General features: G+C 41.9%; 1 protein-coding gene across 7 annotated transcripts in view; it reads left to right on the forward strand.

Moving 5' to 3' along the window:
• The window catches only part of SNX25 (sorting nexin 25), a 100554-nt gene that overhangs the window by 34876 nt on the left and 46277 nt on the right, over positions 1–19401 (forward strand). For all 7 annotated transcript variants that reach the window (XM_070408182.1, XM_070408178.1, XM_070408179.1 and 4 more), the window contains exons 3-5: positions 2821–3037; positions 9677–9849; positions 11086–11272. In XM_070408182.1, the coding sequence (XP_070264283.1) occupies positions 2821–3037; positions 9677–9849; positions 11086–11272 (577 nt within the window). The remainder of the gene's footprint in view (positions 1–2820; positions 3038–9676; positions 9850–11085; positions 11273–19401) is intronic.

The raw sequence follows: 19401 nt of genomic DNA on the forward strand, positions 1-19401 counted from the left end.
GCAGTGTTTTATTGGCAAGGTGGCCCTCATGCTCTTGTTACTTGGTATTGGGATGTGCAGACAAGGGCCTTTAGAGGTCATGTAATCCCACCCGTCAGCTCAGGGAGTAATTTTTTCTATGTCATTCTTATTCGTTGGGTATCTAGCTTGTTTAAAAGTTTCTTATGATGGAATGTTCACCGTCTAATGTGACAGCCTCTTGAATAGCTTATTGTTTTTATTCAGTTCCTCTGTATGGTAAATGTTAATAAATAACCTCTTTGTGATTTCTACCCATTGGTCCTATTTTTGCCTTCTAGAGAAATTTAAAAGTCCAGCCTCTTACATATCTTTTTCATACAAATAGGTTTTAAACAATCTGGATATCCGTTGGATGAGGGAGCTATTTGGTATTTTTCACATCTTTACTCATGTGGCTTGTTCTACCTTCGTGCGAGACTGCAGTGTGCTGAGTAGAAAGAATGCGTGACTGGCAGGAGACTTGGCTCTGCCACTAGTTGACTTTGAGCAAGTTATTTTACTTCTCAGACTCTATGTGTGGAGGGAGTGAAACTCAGTGACTGTGTAGAAACCATGGTCTACTTGTTTGTTGCCAGTAATTGCGATTATAGGATTGGTTCATTCCTATTTTTGCAATAATTTCTTACATCTGGGTCAGAAATAATTTCTGATTTTTTCTTAATGAAATAGGCCAGTGGTTGGCAAACTGCGGCTCACGAGCCACATGCGGCTCTTTGGCTCTTCCACAAAATACCACATGCGGGCGCGCACGTACAGTGCGATTGAAACTTTGTGGCCCATGCGCAGAAGTCGGTATTTTGTCGAAGAGCCACACTCAAAGGGCCAAAGAGCCGCGTGTGGCTCGCGAGCCACAGTTTGCCGACCACTGGAATCGGCCAATTAGGGATGAGATGTGTGTACTTTTTGCCGAATCTAGGAAGCATAACAGCTATTTGTTCAAATTGATATCTGGAAGTGAGCAGAAAATTGTCGAAGGGCCTAGGAGAGTCACTTGTTGCTTTTGCTTTTGTTTTGCCTTTTCTTTCGTGTTCAGCGAATGTTGATTCCACCTTGCATGCTGGAAGCCTCTATAAATATTTATTTAATGAACAGTGAAAGATTGAGGTAGAATCATTTTCTTCTTTTCAGTGTCTGCCCCTTAGTCCTTGTTCTTAGCAAGTAATTCTTCTCAGCTATAAGGCTCAGTTTTATTAAGTATCTTCTCAGCATGACTGAGGCCAATGGAATCACTTTGAGGATATATCTAAAAACCTTAGTATGTGTCTGTGAACAAAACTTTTTTTTTAAAGGAGAAAATATTTTTATTTTTGCCAAATAGTTCTAGGAAAATACGGTTATCTCCTATATGCTCCAAAATATTAAGAACAAATATAGTTGGACCACACAAATTACTTCATTTCACTAAATGCTCATCCTTAAGTTATGCTGCTTCATTTTATATTTGCTTACAATGCAAATGTTTTGCTCATTGGATGATTTAAGGCCATTTATAGCAGTTTTATGTAAAAAGTCTAGTTTCTTTGTAAAATGTAGAAGATTAAATTCTCTCTTTAGATCTTTTTCTTTCTATGTTCAGCCCAATTTGTGCCAAGCTTATGTGAACAAAACTTTTGATGCTCTGTGAATGCTTTTGAACTTTGGGATTTAAGATGCTACTTTGTAAATTGTTATAAAGCTGAGAAATTCTGGAAATATGGAAAAGCATTGGATACGCTTTCCTGGTTGATGTTCCGAGAAAAAAGCCGTCACAGGATATTAGAGAAGAGTAGTGCTTGCTCTGAGCAGTGGGCTTTTGCAGGCCTGGGGCATCTCCACACAGAGTGGATACCAAGCCTCAGCTGGAGGCTCCATTTGCTACTTGGTTTTCTACAAATCATGACCCCCTCAGCCCCTTCCTGCAAAAAAACCCAAATAAAATGAAAACTTAAAGTTGGTGTGTAGCGGCCACGGTGAGTAAAATGAGCACCAAGTCTTAGGCTAAAGCATTATTTGAGAATTATGGGTGAGTCATTTGGAAGCCAGCTGTGGAATAGGTCAGGACCCTAAGTTACATTTTGTTTCACAGGATTCCTGGGGATAAACCCATGTGTAGTAGACAAGCAAAGCAAAGCAGGAAATGAGGGATGGTCACATCAAAGTGAAGCCAAGTCAAGTGGTATTTGAGAAAAGAAAGAACAAAAGCTAGTAAAATAAATAGTGATTAATAAATAGCCCAGGTCCTTCAGTGGGAGCAGGGTTATGTGGCTAAATGTTTTGCTTCCTTGGACCTCTTGGAGAAATCACGCTCAAGCCCAGTAACATTTTTAATTTTCAGAAGACCTAATTTCTTGCAAAAGATCATTCATTGACTTCCCCGTTTTTTCCTACATGGACTTAACACTGTGTCAGTTGGCAAAGACGTGTGTACAGGGTCGAGCTCCAATATCAAAGCATGCCAAAAAAGGGTGAATTTGGAGCTGAGAGGCAACACGTTGATATAACCTGTCCACTCCGTAAGGGTGTGGCCACTAAGGTGCTCTGTTTTAGATGGCTTGGCACCAAGACAGACTAAAAATTGGGCTGTCCAAGAAAATCCAGGCCATATGGTCACCAGTCACCACACCCAGGACTTCTAGTTTGATGAGAATCTTTCATTTTGAAAGAGTTTAGGGAAGATTGTCTTTTTTTGTTTTGTTTTCTACTCTCTTTATACTTCAAACAGTGAATATTCAGTAGTAGGTGGCCAGTCTCCAATGGAAATGCTGTCTTGGTGTTGCTTCCTTCGTCTGAGTTTTCTTACTGCTTTGTTTGTTCTCGTAGTGTTTGACTACAGTTACAGAGATTACGTGCTGTCCTGGTATGGGAACCTCAGCAAAGATGAGGGGCAGCTTTACAACCTGCTCCTGGAAGACTTTTGGGAAATTGCCAAACAGCTGCACCACAGACTGAGCCACGTGGATGTGGTGAAAGTCGTCTGCAACGACATGGTGCGAACCTTGCTCACCCACTTCTGTGACCTGAAAGCTGCGAATGCCAGGTAAACATTATAACATGAAAAACCTTCCCTCCTTTCTTCCCGTGGAAATACGGTTCTTCCTGAGCAAGGGGTCACAGTCAAGACCGAACTCTAGAATATTGTGTCTTGCTGACAGTTGCCTTGAAATGTAGACATAGTGAAGGGAATAATTAGTGTTATGATAAAATAGATTTTTAAAAAATAACTTGGTAATAGAAAACCACTTTATAGACTTGTTTAATTTTGTAAATAACTTAAACAGTGAAGAGAATTTTATTGAGTCAGCACTATCATGAATTATTTATAGTATTATGGATACCTAGAAATAGCAAAGAAAAATTTTAATATGTTTTTATTGATTTTAGAGAGGGAGGGAGAGATATAGAAACATCAATGATGAGAGAGAATTATTGATCGGCTGCCTCCTGCACACCCCTTACTGGGGATCAAGCCCACGACGTAGGCATGTGCCCTGACTGGGAGTTGAACTGTGACCTCCTGGTCGACACTCAACCACTGGCCACACCGGCAAGGCTAGAAATAAAAAATTTAAGCATAAGGTTTTATAGTGTCAGTGACTTTAAATTTTTAGAAAAGTTTAATGATTTGTGTGTGTGTGAGTCCTGTGTTAATAGCATCACCATACCCTGAAAATTGACTTTTAAAGAAACTTAATATTGGAGCTTGTGGGATATAATTAGAGATGTTTCCATGTGAAAATTGCTAGCCTGAGGCTCGTTGGCCTTTCGTACCGTCACACTGGAAAGGTTTGTGCAGTAGGCACTGGCATCGTTATTGGGCCGGTGGTGACTCAGATTCTTTTCTAAGAAGGGCTGGCGTGTGCGTTTATCAGAAAGCAGCTCCGTTCTGCCCTGTGATGTGCTCAGTGGACCTGGTTGCTCAACATGCCTGTGCAGCAGCTGCCGCCCAGGCTCGGCGTATTGCCTCTTTCCCTATAGTGTCTTCTCTCCCAAAGTCTTACTCGGCCCAGGTTTATGGAACCAAAGCCCACAGCCATCACTTGCCTATTAGTTTTCAGCTTTCTGCCCCCAGTGTTTTGCAAACTTGTAAAAACTGGAACCCATAGTAAGAAATACATTTTATATCATGACCCAATTTTGTAAAACAGTACTCTTATTATATGTGATAACTGATGTTTTTTGTTTCTTAACATTTTTTAAAAATGGTGTTTGAGACTAAGTAAATTTATTTTATTCCTTGTGGGTTATAACTCATGGTTTGAAAAAATTACTGTAGGGCAGCGATTCTCAGATTTTTTGGTCTCAGGAGCCCTCTATACTCTTAAAAGTTATTGAGAGCCTAAAGGAGCTTGTGTTTGTGGGTTCCATCTTGTGGTGTGCTGGGGCAGCTTGTCCTGGTTTGTGGAGCTGACTGAGTTCGGTGACGTCAGGTTGTTAGTGTGTAATTGGCCAGGGTGGGGGTGCTTCCACTGTGAAATGGATGAATGCTACAAATCAGAGCTTTTTTTCCTCCTTTGGAGAGCTGGTTGTTAAACATTTACTAGCTCACCACTTGTTATTACATCTATCAATATTGACCATGTTAGATATTAAAACTAAGAAACTTTAAAGTGCAAGTATACACTTTCCATTAACCATCAGAGTGATGTTGTCATCGCACATTCTATAACCTCCGGAAAACTCCGCTGCACTTCTAAGACTGAGAGTGAAAAAAACATGACATTTTTATGCTCCTATGACTATAGTTCTGCCCCCAGGGACCCCCTGAAAGGGCCCTGGGGACACATAGGAGTCTCCAGACCACCCTTTGAATATTGCTGTTTATAAAGAAGTTAACTTCCAGTAAGAGGGGATGTGAACTAATGAGGAACGTGAGGGGTAGGAGTGTGGGTTTCCTCCCCAGAGTCTCAGAAGCTTCAGCCTCTCCTTTCGAGGGTCCAGCAGCCCCCTAGGGCACCTGCCTATCTGCAGTGGGCCGCTGTGTGAAGTGCTCCACAGTTCTATCTGGCAGACTCTGCCAAGACTTGTTTGAATTCAGTGGGAGCTCATTTTAAAGTAAATCATTTAAATTATGGTCCAGTAGAGGACAGTATTTAAGTCAGTGTTTTATTCAGTTAGAAGGCTGATTGATTTAGGTTTGGGAGGAGAGCAAGTATTTGAGAAATTAGTATTTTTGTGATTATCTAATTTTAACATAAGAATATATTTTTCATTGAGACATTTACCAGCTTCTGAAATTACTGCTTTTGTGAATAAAATAAAAATGATATAGACAAAGCATCAGAGTAAAAGAAATAGAACATTGATTTCATTTGAGAAACTCCTTTTCTTTGGGCTTCTAGCCGTCTTATGCCCAGGGTAGATTTATTTTGCTGATATCTGGGTTCTGCCTACACGTTCTAGTTGATGGTCCTTATTAAATAAAAGACTCTATCTCTGTTCCCTGGGATTATGGATATTTTAAAAAGTGCCGATAGGTCACTGGCATTTTGATATAGATGATCACGTGTGCCCTGGAGGTGAAGCCTGGAGAACTAATGCCACCTTCTACACATCATATATGAGACTGGTGGACAGCACAGGTTCGTTGGCTAGATCTGTCCTTGCCTGCCCCGGCTAACCTGTGCCCTCGTCCTAGAAATCTCCACGAGTGTGCAGGTATCCACTGAGTGTGAAATGGCTTGGCAGCCCGGGAGGCTCCACTTGAATTGGCCACTGTCAGACAAGAGGATAATAAATTGCATTAATAAAAGCAACACAGCCTCTGGTTGACGGGTAGGCAGTTGTGTGGAGGTGGCTTTCCGGTCAGCCTGTTTTTATTGCCAGGCCAACATTCTGTTGCTGCTTTAAGCCCATCCAGATCACATTTAATTCTTGCCTCTGCTTCCTCTTCCTTTGTCCCATCTGTCTTGCTCCAGTAGGTTTCAGGAAAATCTAAGAAAGATTGTTTTTTATGCTATTAAATCGATAGCATCTTTAACTTTGTAGTCTCTTTACAGTCTCCGTGTTTTGTTTACCAGTCGAGCACCGGCATGCTGTTTAAGGGGGAAGAATAATGTTTTTATTCACATATTTTCCTTCTTTAACTCTGCAATTTTTTCTCCTCTCATCCTTGCAATCTCTGATTATGGTGTAGAGTAAATAATCTGTACTTGACAGTTATTTTTGCTATTTATTACCTCTGTGTTTTGGACCATTCACTTAAGCACTTAGATCTTTAATATTCTCATCTATAAAATGGTGGTGATCATATATACTTCTTGGTGTAGATGGAAAAATGAATAGTGAACATAAGACATTTACAAAAAGTCCTTTTCCTTATTCAAGGAATGAGAACCCAGAAGTAAGGAAAAGGAATTGCAGGAAACAGATTCATACTGAATAAAAAGGATGCTGCCAGGATTAGGGCTACAGTCTACCAGAAAGCAAGACGCACATCTACCAGAAGGCAAGACACACATCTGCTGACCCAGAAGCAGGCATTTGACTCGCGATTCTTTCTTGGCTTCTGAGGCAATACCTGATGTCCGCATGCTAGGGAGCATCATGGGAATATCCTGTGGAGAGCTGGCAGAGGTTACCGGGAAGCATTCACCTTACCCTTTTCCAGAGATCAGGCTTGTTTGGCCAACCTTCTGCCTGGCTCACTCCGAAGGTGTTCCCCTGACTTAGCTCGAGGAGGGCGAGGAATTGGTGCGAGTCGAGGATCAGGCTCGTCATGATCTGCCTTCCACAGGGACAGAGAAGGGATGTGTACACTTTGAGAGGGCTTTTGCTATTATTTAAAGAAGCCTCTCTTGTAAAAGTGGATTATTTTTTGGACAACTTTCCCCAACGCTATTAACCAAACATATATCTATATATATAAAAGGCTAAGTGTCCGTCTTCCCTCCAACTGGTTGCTATGATGTGCACTGACCACCAGGGGACAGACGCTCAATGCAGGAGCTGCTGTGATGTGCTCTGGCCATTTAAAAAGAAACGGTCTTATGGACCTGGCGCTGACAAACTAACACTCAGCTTCCCCCAAGTCGGACACAGGCCCCGCCACCACCCTGGAGTGACACCCCACCAAATACTCGACACTGCCATGACCCTGTGGTGCAAAAAGTGGCCCACAGCCCAGCCCGGAAACAGTCGCTGTGGGTGCCGGGTAATGATATTACGTAGCAACGCCCGGCTTCCTCTCCCTAGCGTCTAGCCTCCTTGGAGTTTCTTCAGCCCAGGAACCCAAATTGCTTTATAGCCAGGTGCAAATATTTTACAGTTCAACCAAATGTATGTGAAGTGTTTTCCCATGCCTCATCTCATTTGGTCCTCACAGAAGTCCTGGAGTAGGTAGATAGGAAACTCAGTAGGATCCTATTTTCTTTTCATTAGCAAGACAACAGAGATTTAGAAAGTTTAGAAACTTGACCCGACTGAAAAGAAGTAAGAAATGGTGGAACTTGAAAATGACTTCAGGCTTTCTCACTGCGCACAATATATTTAAACACTGCTACAGTTAAATATTTTACCCTTTTTTTCTGCCTGCGTGATCTACAATAATAATCTGCTTCATGTTGATATTTACTGCTGTGTTGCTGACAATTACCTGAAAGAGAAGTTGGGCTTCTTCACTGGGCTGGAAAAAGTTTAGCTAAATCAGAAAGCAGGTCTAATTAAGCAAGTTTATCTATATATATAAAAGGCTAAGCTGACTCGTGCATGTTCGATACATATAAAGCTCTCACTACTAATTGCACATGTGTGTTTTGATCTGTCATTGTCGATCATGGATTTGGTCGACACTTCTATTATAGAGAAAGGGCGAATAACGATATTAAAATATTTCTTCTAATTAATTTCCTTTCAATGTGCATGAGTCTGCACTGGGACACTAGTTTTAAAACAAAGCATCATTCTTAAAAGTGCTTGAAATGGCAAAGTAGCATCTAAATCTTACTATATTAAAATATCAACTCTAGCTGGCAGCATAGCTAAAGTTTAAAATAATTAAAGGTGCCATTTTTATTATTATTTTTATTTATTTATTTATTTTTAATCTTCACTCGAGGATATTTTTCCATTCATTTTTAAAGGGAGTGCAAGAGAGAGGGAAAGACAGAGAGAAATATTGATGTGAGAGAAACACATCAATTGGTTGCCTCTTACAGGAGCCCCAACCAGGGCTTGGGCCCAGGATGAGCCTGCAACCGAGGTACAGGCCCTTGACCGGAATCAAACCCAGGACCCTTTGGTCCACAGGCTGACACTCTATTTACTGAGCCAAACCGGCTAGGGCAAAGGTGCCATTTTTAAAAAGTCAACATATTATATGTGCAAAGGCTTTCTCTTAAAATCTCTGTTTGTTTGTTGGCTTTGCTCATTAGGCTTGAATTCCTGTAGTTCGCTAGAGAAGACAAAGAGGAAACCTTTCTTTTTTTCGTGTACATATTCTAAAGACTGGGCTTTAGTCTTATGCAAAAAGAAACAAAGGTTTACTTCTGAGAGACACTAGTCGTAAAGGCTCTACTATGCATTTATTTGTTTCATTTCCTGTGTAATACCTAGTAAGCTTCCTCCCCATTTGTTTAGTGGTTGGTTTGTTTTTCTTCCAGTTTTGGCCAGAAGTGACAGTAAGAAGCCCGTCAACTTTGCCTTTTATCTGGAAGACACTGGAAAAATGACCTTCCTAGTCATTCTTGAATTACTATCCAGATACTGTAGGAAAAGGACAAATAGAAAGTTCTTCTATCTACTCTTCTTCACTCAGATCCTTCAAATTAATGGCCCTTGGATGGGGACGGGGTCAGTGCTGATTGAGTCTGTGGCCAGGGTTGGCAGAACTAGGTGGAAAGTACTAAGGAGCCTCACAGCAGACAGTTTGCCATCGAATTATGTAGCATCATCATGGACTCTCCTCAGGGGAAATACCGTAGATTTTTTAATCCCAGGATCACCCTGTCAGGATAGCTGGCTGGTACCCTGGCTTATGCTTTGTTAGAGTTTTTCTTTGAAAAGTGAAGCTGTAGATCACATTTATAATAAGATATAGGAAATTTAAAATAATCTAGTTCAAGAAATACTCATACCTTTCTGAATTGCTGCTATGATTTAGGAGTAATCTATAATAATAAAAGCGTAATATGCAAATCTACTGAATAGCAGATCAGTGGAACGACCGTCCGGACAGTCATGCCATGACAGTCATTGTAGCCAGGCCAGCCAAGGCGGGTGCGATGTGAAAGGGCCCGGCCATTGCCCCATGATTGCCCCACAGAGAGAGGCCAAGACCACCGGCCAGCAGAGCAATCAATCGGGGCCTTCACAATTGCCCCAAAGAGGGTGGCCAGGGCCGGAAGACAGCCAGAGCCACAAGGGCTTCAGCCGTTGGGACTGGGAGGCAGCCGGGGCTACGAAGGCCTACCCTTGTGCGCATTTCATGCATTGGGCCTCTAGTGCATGTATAACTGTTGATGCTACTTAAGGTTTGAAATCCCAAATGGCCATGCATTTGTATTTTTCCAGATTAGTTGTGATAGAGAAAATGATTGACTATTGGTATTGTTGAGGAGTGGACACGCTTATTAAAACTGATGTACTGCCCATTTGAAATATTTTTACCTAATGGCATATAACTGAATTGTCTCTAGAATTTTCTTTCCTTCCTTTTTCCTCTCATGTATTTATTTTTTAGACAAGAAGAACAGCCGAGGCCTTTTGTGTTGCATGCATGCTTAAGGAACTCGGCTGAAGAAGTAAGATTCCTACAGACGTGTTCTCGGGTTCTGGTGTTTTGTCTCCTCCCCTCAAAGGATGTCCAGTCACTCAGCTTACGTATAATGCTTGCAGAAATTCTCACAACAAAAGGTAGACTTTCATAAGTAATTCATATTACTAATGTGATGGTAATTGTGCCAATGCTTGGGCTACACACTTCTTGGACACCTGCATGGACCTTGCATACTGTAGGACATAGGAGAATTAACATACTTTCACAATGTAAGTTTAAATGTCGCTCAGAGAGGACATCATTTGTCCGTATGTGATAAAGCAATTTTATATAACATTACCAAGTGAAGAGTACATTTTGTTTATTTTGACATAGGATCCCCAGCCCTATGCTCTCCATCGGGAAACTCCCATTTGGGATAGCTTTTGAATTATCCAGGCCAATAATATAAATGTTAATGAAACAACATCTACAGTCAAACTCCAGTGTGCATCTACTTAAAATGCCTTTGCTATAAGATTCATTGATAGTCTGGCCCCTGTGGCTCAGTGGTTGAGCATAGACCTATGAATCAGAAGATCACTGTTCGATTCCTGGTCAGGGTGCACGCCCAGGCTGCAGGCTCAATCCCCAGTAGGGGGCATGTAGGAAGCAGCCGATTAATGATTCTCTCTCATCCTGATGTTTCTCTCTCTCCCTTTCCCTTCCTCTCTGAAATCAATAAAAATATTTTTAAAAAGATTCATTGATATGTAATTTTGTGAACTTGGAATAAATAAAAAATGGAACCGTACCACAATATAATGTGATTACTAGAAAAAAGTGTATCCAGGGAAATGCTTAGCCAGAATAAGAAAAATGAAAGAAGATATGACCTAAGAGAAATTTTTCCTATCTCAGACTTTCAAATAAATAATGTTGCATTTGATATGCATTGATTGAATATCTCATTTATTATTTCAAGATTAGCCAGCAGTGCCCATTAGCTAATATCGAATCAACCACAGAGAAAAGGGGAACTTTTGAACCTAAAGTTAATAGAGTGAATTTGTAATAGTGCCATCGACTTTTTAACAACTCCCTCCCTCAGGTCCACTTTCAGCAGTTGGGAGAATGTTGACTTTCATCTTTTGGCAGACAGATCATATGAGCCTTAGAAAAGAAATAAAAGGAAAATCGATGTACTTAATTTTGATAGCTTTGTTAGCAATTTGGTATAGATAGGCAGCCAGACATGTGGGTATGTGTGTGTTTGAATGTTCCCCATTTGGGTAGTTTAAAGATGTTTCCCAAATGTAGTTTCAATTTTATGATAGAAAAACAATCCCTCTAAAGGGCACTGCCATTCTCAGTTGTGCTTTCTGCCCCCACAGTCTTGAAGCCAATGGTGGCATTCCTCAGCAACCCGGATTTCATCAACCAGATGCTGCTCGCCCAGCTGGAGCGCAGAGAACACGCGAACGAACATCACAAGAGAGCCTACACCTATGCTCCTTCTTACGAAGAGTTCATCAAGCTCATTAACAGCAACTCGGATGTTGAGTTCTTGAAGCAGCTAAGGTACTTGGTCCTCAGTCATAGCAGGATAATAGCTACTCATTATCATCCTCTGCCTGGTTAGGTAAAGAAAAATGTGTTTGCCGGGGAAGCAGAAACAAAGGAAGTCTATAAATCTTACCACTTAGTGATAACTAAATTTATCCAGTTTCTCCTTTAGCAGTGGAATTGGATTTTTCAAAGTATAATGTTTTTCAAATAATTAGGTTATCATAGATTGAGAGCTGTGTAGTTGTTAGGAGTGTCTGCTTAGCTGCTCTGATGCTTACCTTAGGAAAGCATTGGAAGGAGATGATGTGTTTATAAAATTCACTGCAGAGCACTGTATTGATTTTCCTTTTACTTAGGAAATGCAGAGGCCCAGGTTTGGAAATAAGGGATTCTTGACCAATAGTTCGAGAAAACACATTTGAAATATACCCCAGGAGTCTCTTTTGTAGGAAAGTTCAGTCTCACTTATTATACTTGAGATATTTTAGGGGTGAGTGTGTGTGTTTTTAATTTTTCTTTTCATAGCAGTATATGCACACACAGTGTGATTATATGGTGCTGTGCAGCTTGCAGGCTTTCTAGGCTTCTGTCTCTAGTTGCCCTGTGTCTAGTGTCCCCAGACGACAATACGTGGGGAAGCAAGGAAGCTCTGGTGTACTGTTTTGCTTTAAGTGCTTTTAGTAAGTCATTGATGGAAGAGTAAAACATTGGCTGAAATTCGGGTTTTGGACTATTTGAGGATTTTACATTTTCCTTATGTGCCTCTGAACTAGTGTCAACATTAAGGTGAGTTACACAAAGCTGACAAAAATCTTTAAAATTAGAGCTAATTATTTAGTACTACTATTGGTGCTCCACCCTCTGTCATTTTGTATCTGAGGACAGTTCCTCATATTATAAAAGAATTTGGTAAGAATTAATGGTTTATCTTCAAAATATACTGATCAAAGGCTCAGGATTAGAAATGCTGTAAATAGCTTAATGTTGACAGTTCACCATCCAGCAGGAAAATACGCAGCTCAGCAAGAATTGCCCTTGAAAAGCAAAATCATGGTGTCTTCTGCCCAGGATGGTTGGAAACAGCCGCTCCTGTCACGTAGGCGCGTTGGGGATCACCTCCGTCTGCGTGGCCAGCATCACACGAGAAATTCTGACTTTATACTTCCCCTTTCCCTCTATAAATACATGATGAAACAAAACAGCACGAGCACTTAAATATTCTCTAACATCACTTCCTCGTGCTCTCACAATAGGGCAGCACTGAAGGATAGCTCCCTGGGGTCCCGGGCAGGCAGGCCTCTGAGCACCGGGGACTTCCAGGCAGAGGGGCTTTCTCAAACACTGAGATAATTCACATGCCATCAAACGCATCGTTTTAAAGTGTATAGTTCAGCGGGTTTTAGTATATTCAAAGGCTGCGCAGCCATCACCGCTAATTCCAGGGTATTTTCATCCCCCCGAGAAGAAGCCTGTCCCCGTCAGCAGTCCCTTTCCACTCCTCTCCTCCCCCAGCTCTTGACCACCCCTGCTCTACTCCTGTCTCTATGGATGTGCCTGTTCTGGACATTCATATAAGTCAGTCAGCCAACATGTGGCCTGTTGTGAATGCCACTTTTTTCACTCAGCATGTTTTCAAGGTTCACCCACGTGTAGCCTGTATCGATATTTTATTCCTATTGTTGGCTGAATAATATTCCGTTGTGTGAAGACCCTATTTTGTTTATCCACTGATCAGTTGATGGAAAATTTGGGTTGTTTGCACTTTAAAGAATGCCCTTTCAGTAACTGTTGAGTATCTTCCGTAGCATTATCAGTGACTGTAGATAAATACAGGGTGGGGCAAAAGTAGGTTTACAGTTGTGAATACACGAAACATAGAGTTAGTTTATTCTTGTATTATTTGTTAACTATTGTATTATTTATCACATGAACAACTGTAAATGTACTTTTGCCCCACCCTGTAAATAAGAGTAAAATAAAATATTGCAGATTGCTAACCTCTCTTTACCACTGGCTCCTCCAACTCTATACCTGCCAGCAACAGGAGCAACGGAGTGCAGACAGCCGAACAGGTGTTCCCGTTGTGTATTATTTCTGTTCCATATGTTGAACTCTCTGTGCCTTCCATCTTACTGTTAGGCTTTGTGTTTCCAACAACATTTTTAGAGTCAAAGGGAGGACACTCAGAGGTACTTTGGTGATTAGATAATGAAACTCTGAAAGAATTAGAAACAGAAAGAATACATTTCAGAGCTAAGTTGGTGTATTGACTGAGTCCAGCTGGAATGACCTGTTCTCACCTCCACCTCTTTTTTTTTCTTTCAATCTTCACTCGAGGATATTTTTCTATTGATTTTTAGAGAAAGTGGAAAGGGGGGAGGGGGAGAGAGAAAGACATTGATGTGAGAAACACGCATCGATTGCTTGCCCCCTGCATGCGCTCCAACTGGGAACCAGTCTGCAACTGAGGTACATGCCCTTGATTAGAATCGAACCTCGGACCCTTCAGTCCAAACTGGCCAGGGCTGACCTCCATCTCTTTATAAACTTGCAGTTCCTCATGTAACTTTTGGGAAGTAAGTCAATAACTTCCTCTAGAAGGGCTGCAGAATTCCCTGTGACAGGAATGTGGGCTTCTGGAAAGAGTCATATGCATTTGGCAGCATCAGCTGTGGGATCGTGGTAATCCTGAAGATTTATGGTCCCCTCCGCAAGCTCGGCAAAGAGCCTTTGGAGAGAAAGACTGTGAGAGGCCTTTTTCTCGCTGGTAGATACACACCTGTAGAGTTCCCTTCGGAATATCGTACTGTTGCACGTAATGCATAATCCCGAGGCAGTTTCTGTGACTGAGATAATTCCTAGGACATTGCCGGAGGGTAGATGGACTTAGGCTATTCAACTCAGCCCTAGTTTCTAACAGCTACCAACTGTGAAGTGCTTATTTTCCTTGTCAGGACGACAGCTGGGTAAGACAGCTGGGTAACGCTGCGTTGTTCTCAGGTGCAGGGGAGGTGTCAGGGAGTTCTCTTTGATATGACCCGGTGTATCTTTTCTGCATGGGGCTGTTGTCTCTGTTCACTGCATCTTAGGGGCAGACCTGAGGACTAACTACTTCTTGCACAGCTTGAACTGGAGAGATTGTAAGTCCAGGAACAATTCTGCTATAGCAGAGATTGATCATTTTGCTCAAAAAAGTAGGTGCTGGTAGGAGGTGGTGCATAAATTATCTTGTTACTTGGCCACTTACTGTTTATCTGATAGAAAAATTGCTCTCTATTCCAAGGTCAGGTCTGCTTACGGTATTGACAGGCAAAATCGCGTTTTATCAGACTCCTGTCTAAAACCTCCATCACGGAGCTTTATCGGCTGACCAGCACTCATGGAGCTGCTTTCTTCAGTCGCAGTCTGAACTGTTCTGTTGCTTCTCTGATAAAATGAGAGTACACTGCTGTCTGACTTTATTGTGTTCTTGGTCCCTGTCTTCAAGTTGCTCTTCAGAAAATCTTAGGGTTGGCTGCCTAAGGCAGGGGCTGTGTCTTATTTAGACTCAGCAGTTGATGAAACTGTCCACTTTTGTTTTATGCACATTTGAGAGATGGAGGCATATTTTTTAAAGGGGAAAAAGTCATTTAGCTCCACTAGGCTGGAATGCATTAAAAACAAAGAAACAGACAAAACGTGAAGGTGATGTTGAAGTTGGGCCGAGTTTGTTTTTCTGTTTGAGTTGGCATGAGATGCTTTCACAGTAGGACTTTAGACCTAGAAATGTTCTCTTAAAATATACTAAATTAGTGGTTTTCACCCTGGCAGTGTATTGAAATCACCTAGGCTTTAAAAAACTTACAGTAGGATAGCTCACTTTCCTTAGCTACTCCCTTTTTCTTCTTTGCTGGCATCTAGGAAGTCAAAGCGAGGATGTGATAACTGGGTTGGTATAATATTTTGAATTTTCCAGCGTCTTCTAGTAGGAGCAGTGATCAGTTCTGTTAATAAAACAGGAGCCACGAAGCTCAGTGTCATCTTGAGGCAGGATATGAAAGGGCAGGCTGAATGGATTCCCCACCGTCCGTGTGGGCAGTGAGACAATGACCAGTCAGGGAGGGCAAAACAGGGTTCAGAGCCGCCGTGCATCCGTTAATGAAACTCGGCAGTTGCAGCCTTGCTGGAGAAGGAGCTGTGTTGCTTTGTTTTGAAGATAAAGCTGGAGTCAAAGTAAACATTAAACAAGGAAAATGAAAGGTTCGGCCCTGACAGGAACCTCTTGGAAAGGACTGGGCAGGTTGTTGGCCAGGAATGCAGCCCAGGCTGTGTCATTCCCCGGCGTCTTTGTAACGAGTGCGCTAATGGAAAATACTTGCTCCTCCATGAAATGGGAGACTTGTTCTACAGCTGCTTGGAGTGGAACCTGGGCATCACTGTTTTTAAACAGCTTCCGAGGTGATTATAACATGCAGCTCGTGTTGAGAATCTCTTTTAAATGGAAGGTCCTCCCATCTGCTGCCAATTGGAAGTCTTGGCTAGATGTTGTCATAAAATTCGTTATATTTTAGTTATTTAAAAACTGTGTGTATATCACAGTTTTGAGATATACGGTGACTAGTGAGGAGAAATATCACTAGATGATCAAGAAGGCCTTCCTGAGAGCTGTGCTTAACCCAAGCTTCTCACCTTTGGCAAAATGGACATTTCAGTGTTTTGAACAGTGATTCTGAAACTATATTGTGAATCATGAGCAGTAAAAGAGGATTACTTTAGAGAGGAACATGAGAGAAAAAATTGCACATGCCTGAAGACAGAGTAATGCACCCTGTCAGGAATCAATCAGCACAGACAGCATCCAGGGAAAAAGTTAGTGTGGGCGGACGCCGAGAGGAAATCAGTGTGGAAAACAAAGAGAAGCCTGGCGAGTTGTTATAATAACAAATGAATATACATTTAGTTAAAAACTCATTGAAATGCGAGGCTACATACGAGAAATGTTCTAAAAGGTGTCACAGTTTTGTGAAAAGTAAAAGTACATTGACTTCGGAATATATAATTCCTCCTGTTGGTGTCCGAGAAATAGCAAAGGATGCAGAGGTGGGATTAAACATATCAGAGAATACCGATTATTTCCATTTAGGAGCAAAGATAATTAACTATTGGCAGCAACGTGAAATTTGATGTAAGAAGGGAGAAGTTGGGTATAAGGACGTTCATGATCTCTCTGAAATTAAGGAATTTATTCTGTGCCTGTACTTGGAGCAGCACTGGCCCTGTGGGGAAGGTGTATGTGCTTTATGAAGAGCAGTTAGGAGCAGGAGGCCGTGTAGGTAACGCACTTAGCCCAGAATCTGCATGGCTCTCATTCTTAGCCACCACAGGGGTTATATCATCAGATCAAGGGTTGCAAACTGTGAACACTGATCGAGCACCAGCGGCCTGCTGGGATTCAGCGTCCCAGCTGGAGTTTGAGGAGACCCCATAAGTAGCAGTGCTTCTCTCTCCATCCTGAGGTCTGAGCCATCAAGGGCCAAGGGATAAGACACGTGAAGACCCAAGTGTCACTCTTATGACTGACCACATTGTCCATGAGCTGTCAATCAGCTGCCTCCTGCACGCCCCACACTGGGGATTGGGCCCGCAACCCCAGCATGTACACTGACCAGGAATCGAACTGTGACCTCTTTGTTCATAGGTCAGTGCTCAACCACTGAGCCACACCAGAAGGGCAATTTTGGCTTTCCTGAGGTTAACTAAAGGGTACCAGCTAGCCAGCATGACAAAGCTTTGGTTGCTTCTATAATGTAATTTCTGTAGTCTCTGGGATCTAGAAAATGAATATATGGTAATGTAGTTATTTTAGGGAGATTAAAAGATATAAACAAGATTAAGAAAATAGCAATCAGTTGTCACAAGCAGATGAAAACTGTTAATACTTGTATATATATTTCCAGGTTATTTTCTGTACATATAACATGAATTGTGTGTATACATACGTTCAGGACACCTCAGGCTGCTCTGGTCCAGACTTTATAATTGGTATGGCTGGAATATATGGATGTATATCGAGAGAGCGTATAGACATGTGCAGATGAAGGTTTCCTCTGCCCTCGAGGTGGCTGGGGATGCCTGGAGGCCTGTCACCCAGTGTTCTCTTCACATAGTGTTACCATTTGCCGCGTGTGCACAGCGGGAAATGCCTGTCTTTCTGTGGAAGCCGCTCCCTTCTGCACTAGAAAGTGGAAAACAGGTGTGAAGCCCATTAGGGGAAAGGATCTCTCACTCCTCTGAGTCCTAATTGAAAAGATCTACTCTGTTTGATCTACTGCTCCTGCTCCCTGGCCCTGATGCCATGAAACACCTCCTGAGGAGACAGCTCGGAACCTTGAGAGCCTCAGCAGTACTCACATAGAAACCAGGCACTCTGCTTTGTTCGTAATACTGGTGAAGATTAAAAACTTGAGCCTGACCAGCATCGCTCAGTGGTTGAGCATCGACCTATGAACCAGGAGGTCACGGTTTGATTCCTGGTCAGGGCACATGCGTGGGTTGCGGGCCTCAGGCTTGATCCTTAGTGCCGGAGGCAACCGATCAATAATTCTCTCTCATCATTGGTGTTTCTATCTCTCTCTCTCCCTCTCCCTTCCTCTCTGAAATCAAGAAAAAATATATTTTAAAAAAATTTGATGACACCCAGTGTTGGCAGGGTGTAGGAAACACAACCTTGTGTCCTGCTGTTAAGAGGATAAATTAATACCTTTTTGTCACACAGGTTTAGAACATGAAAAACAGGTCACAAAATATGCATTCTTTTTGATAGTTATAATAATAATTTATATGAAGGAAATAATCATGAATGTGTGAAAGATTTCTTAAAGACTATTTCCTACAATTTTATTTAAAATAGAGAAAAGCTTGAAATAACCAAAGTGCCTAACAATAAGGGTTGAGTTAAAAAAAAAAAAATTCTTGGAGCAGGTATATAATGGGTTGTCATGTAATAATGGTTTAATAATATTGGAAGATAGTAACTATAAATTGCTAAATTAAAAGGCTCTAAGGCAGTATTTATAGCAGAAATCCAGTCTTATAAAATAGCAAAATATCCTATTTGCCTAGAAAAAGTTATAAGGATATGCCAAATGTTGTGATTAACTATGAATATTGTGTTTTGTGTATTTTCCAATGTTCTTCAATGAACATATGTTCTGGCAAGTACAGTCTGCCCATCCATTTATCAGGCTGGGGTACAGATACTGAAGGCAGCTCCAAAGCTAGCAGGAGACTATCTCCTTCCAAGTACACGCGGAGCTGTAACGTGTACGTGTTAGCATGACTCCCTATTTGAGTGAGTGACTACTGCTTTCTTGTTCACTGAGAAACTGCGCTCTCGAATCTTGCCTAGACTGTTAAAAACTGTGCTGTGTGAGATTCGCAGTAAGAATGGTGCATCCCGCTCGTGCTGGAGGATTTCAGTCACTTTGACACAGAGAAGCAGCCTCATTCATCACTCATAAGTCGCGCTGCAGATAAGAGCTTTCTGGGCTCAGCAGTCCACATACCTGAACTGCAGTGTCCAAGGCAATAGGACCCTGGATCCACCTGGAAGTGACCTCTACACAGCCCTGCGTCCAGCCTATCCCCTGCTGCTTCACTTAAATCCACCCACACGCCGTCCTGTCCCAGAAGTTACCCTGCAGTAGCCCCACAGATGCCCGAGGTTCCTCTTGCCCAGTGCAGTGGGTCAGTAAACCCGATTTTGTTGTACTACAGTGACCCTGCTGGTCTTAGATGGATTAGCTGAGACAGTCCTATAGTCAGGAAAAAAGTAAGGCTACTTACAAAAGTTTTATGTATGTTTAACAAGCACACACATACCATCCCCCTAAATGGTGCACATCTGAAGAGTCAGTAGCGGGTTAAGGAACAATAGTTAACGTTTATTGGACTCTCACTGTGGGGCAGGCACTATTCTAACTGTTTTAAAGGTGTTATCTCATTTCCTCTTCATAGCAACCCTATCAGGGAAAATACTGTTACTCCCCTCTATACAGACGAGGGCTCTTGAGTTTTAGAGAGCTTAAATAATTTTCCCAGGTGACACAGTAAGTGTTGGGAGCAGGATTTGAACACAGGCCATTTGGTACCGGAACCCACAT

The sequence above is a fragment of the Myotis yumanensis genome, unplaced genomic scaffold, assembly GCF_028538775.1.
Source record: "Myotis yumanensis isolate MYYU_CA2020_CCGP unplaced genomic scaffold, mMyoYum1.0.hap1 SCAF_3, whole genome shotgun sequence".
NCBI classification, from domain to species: Eukaryota; Metazoa; Chordata; class Mammalia; order Chiroptera; family Vespertilionidae; genus Myotis; species Myotis yumanensis.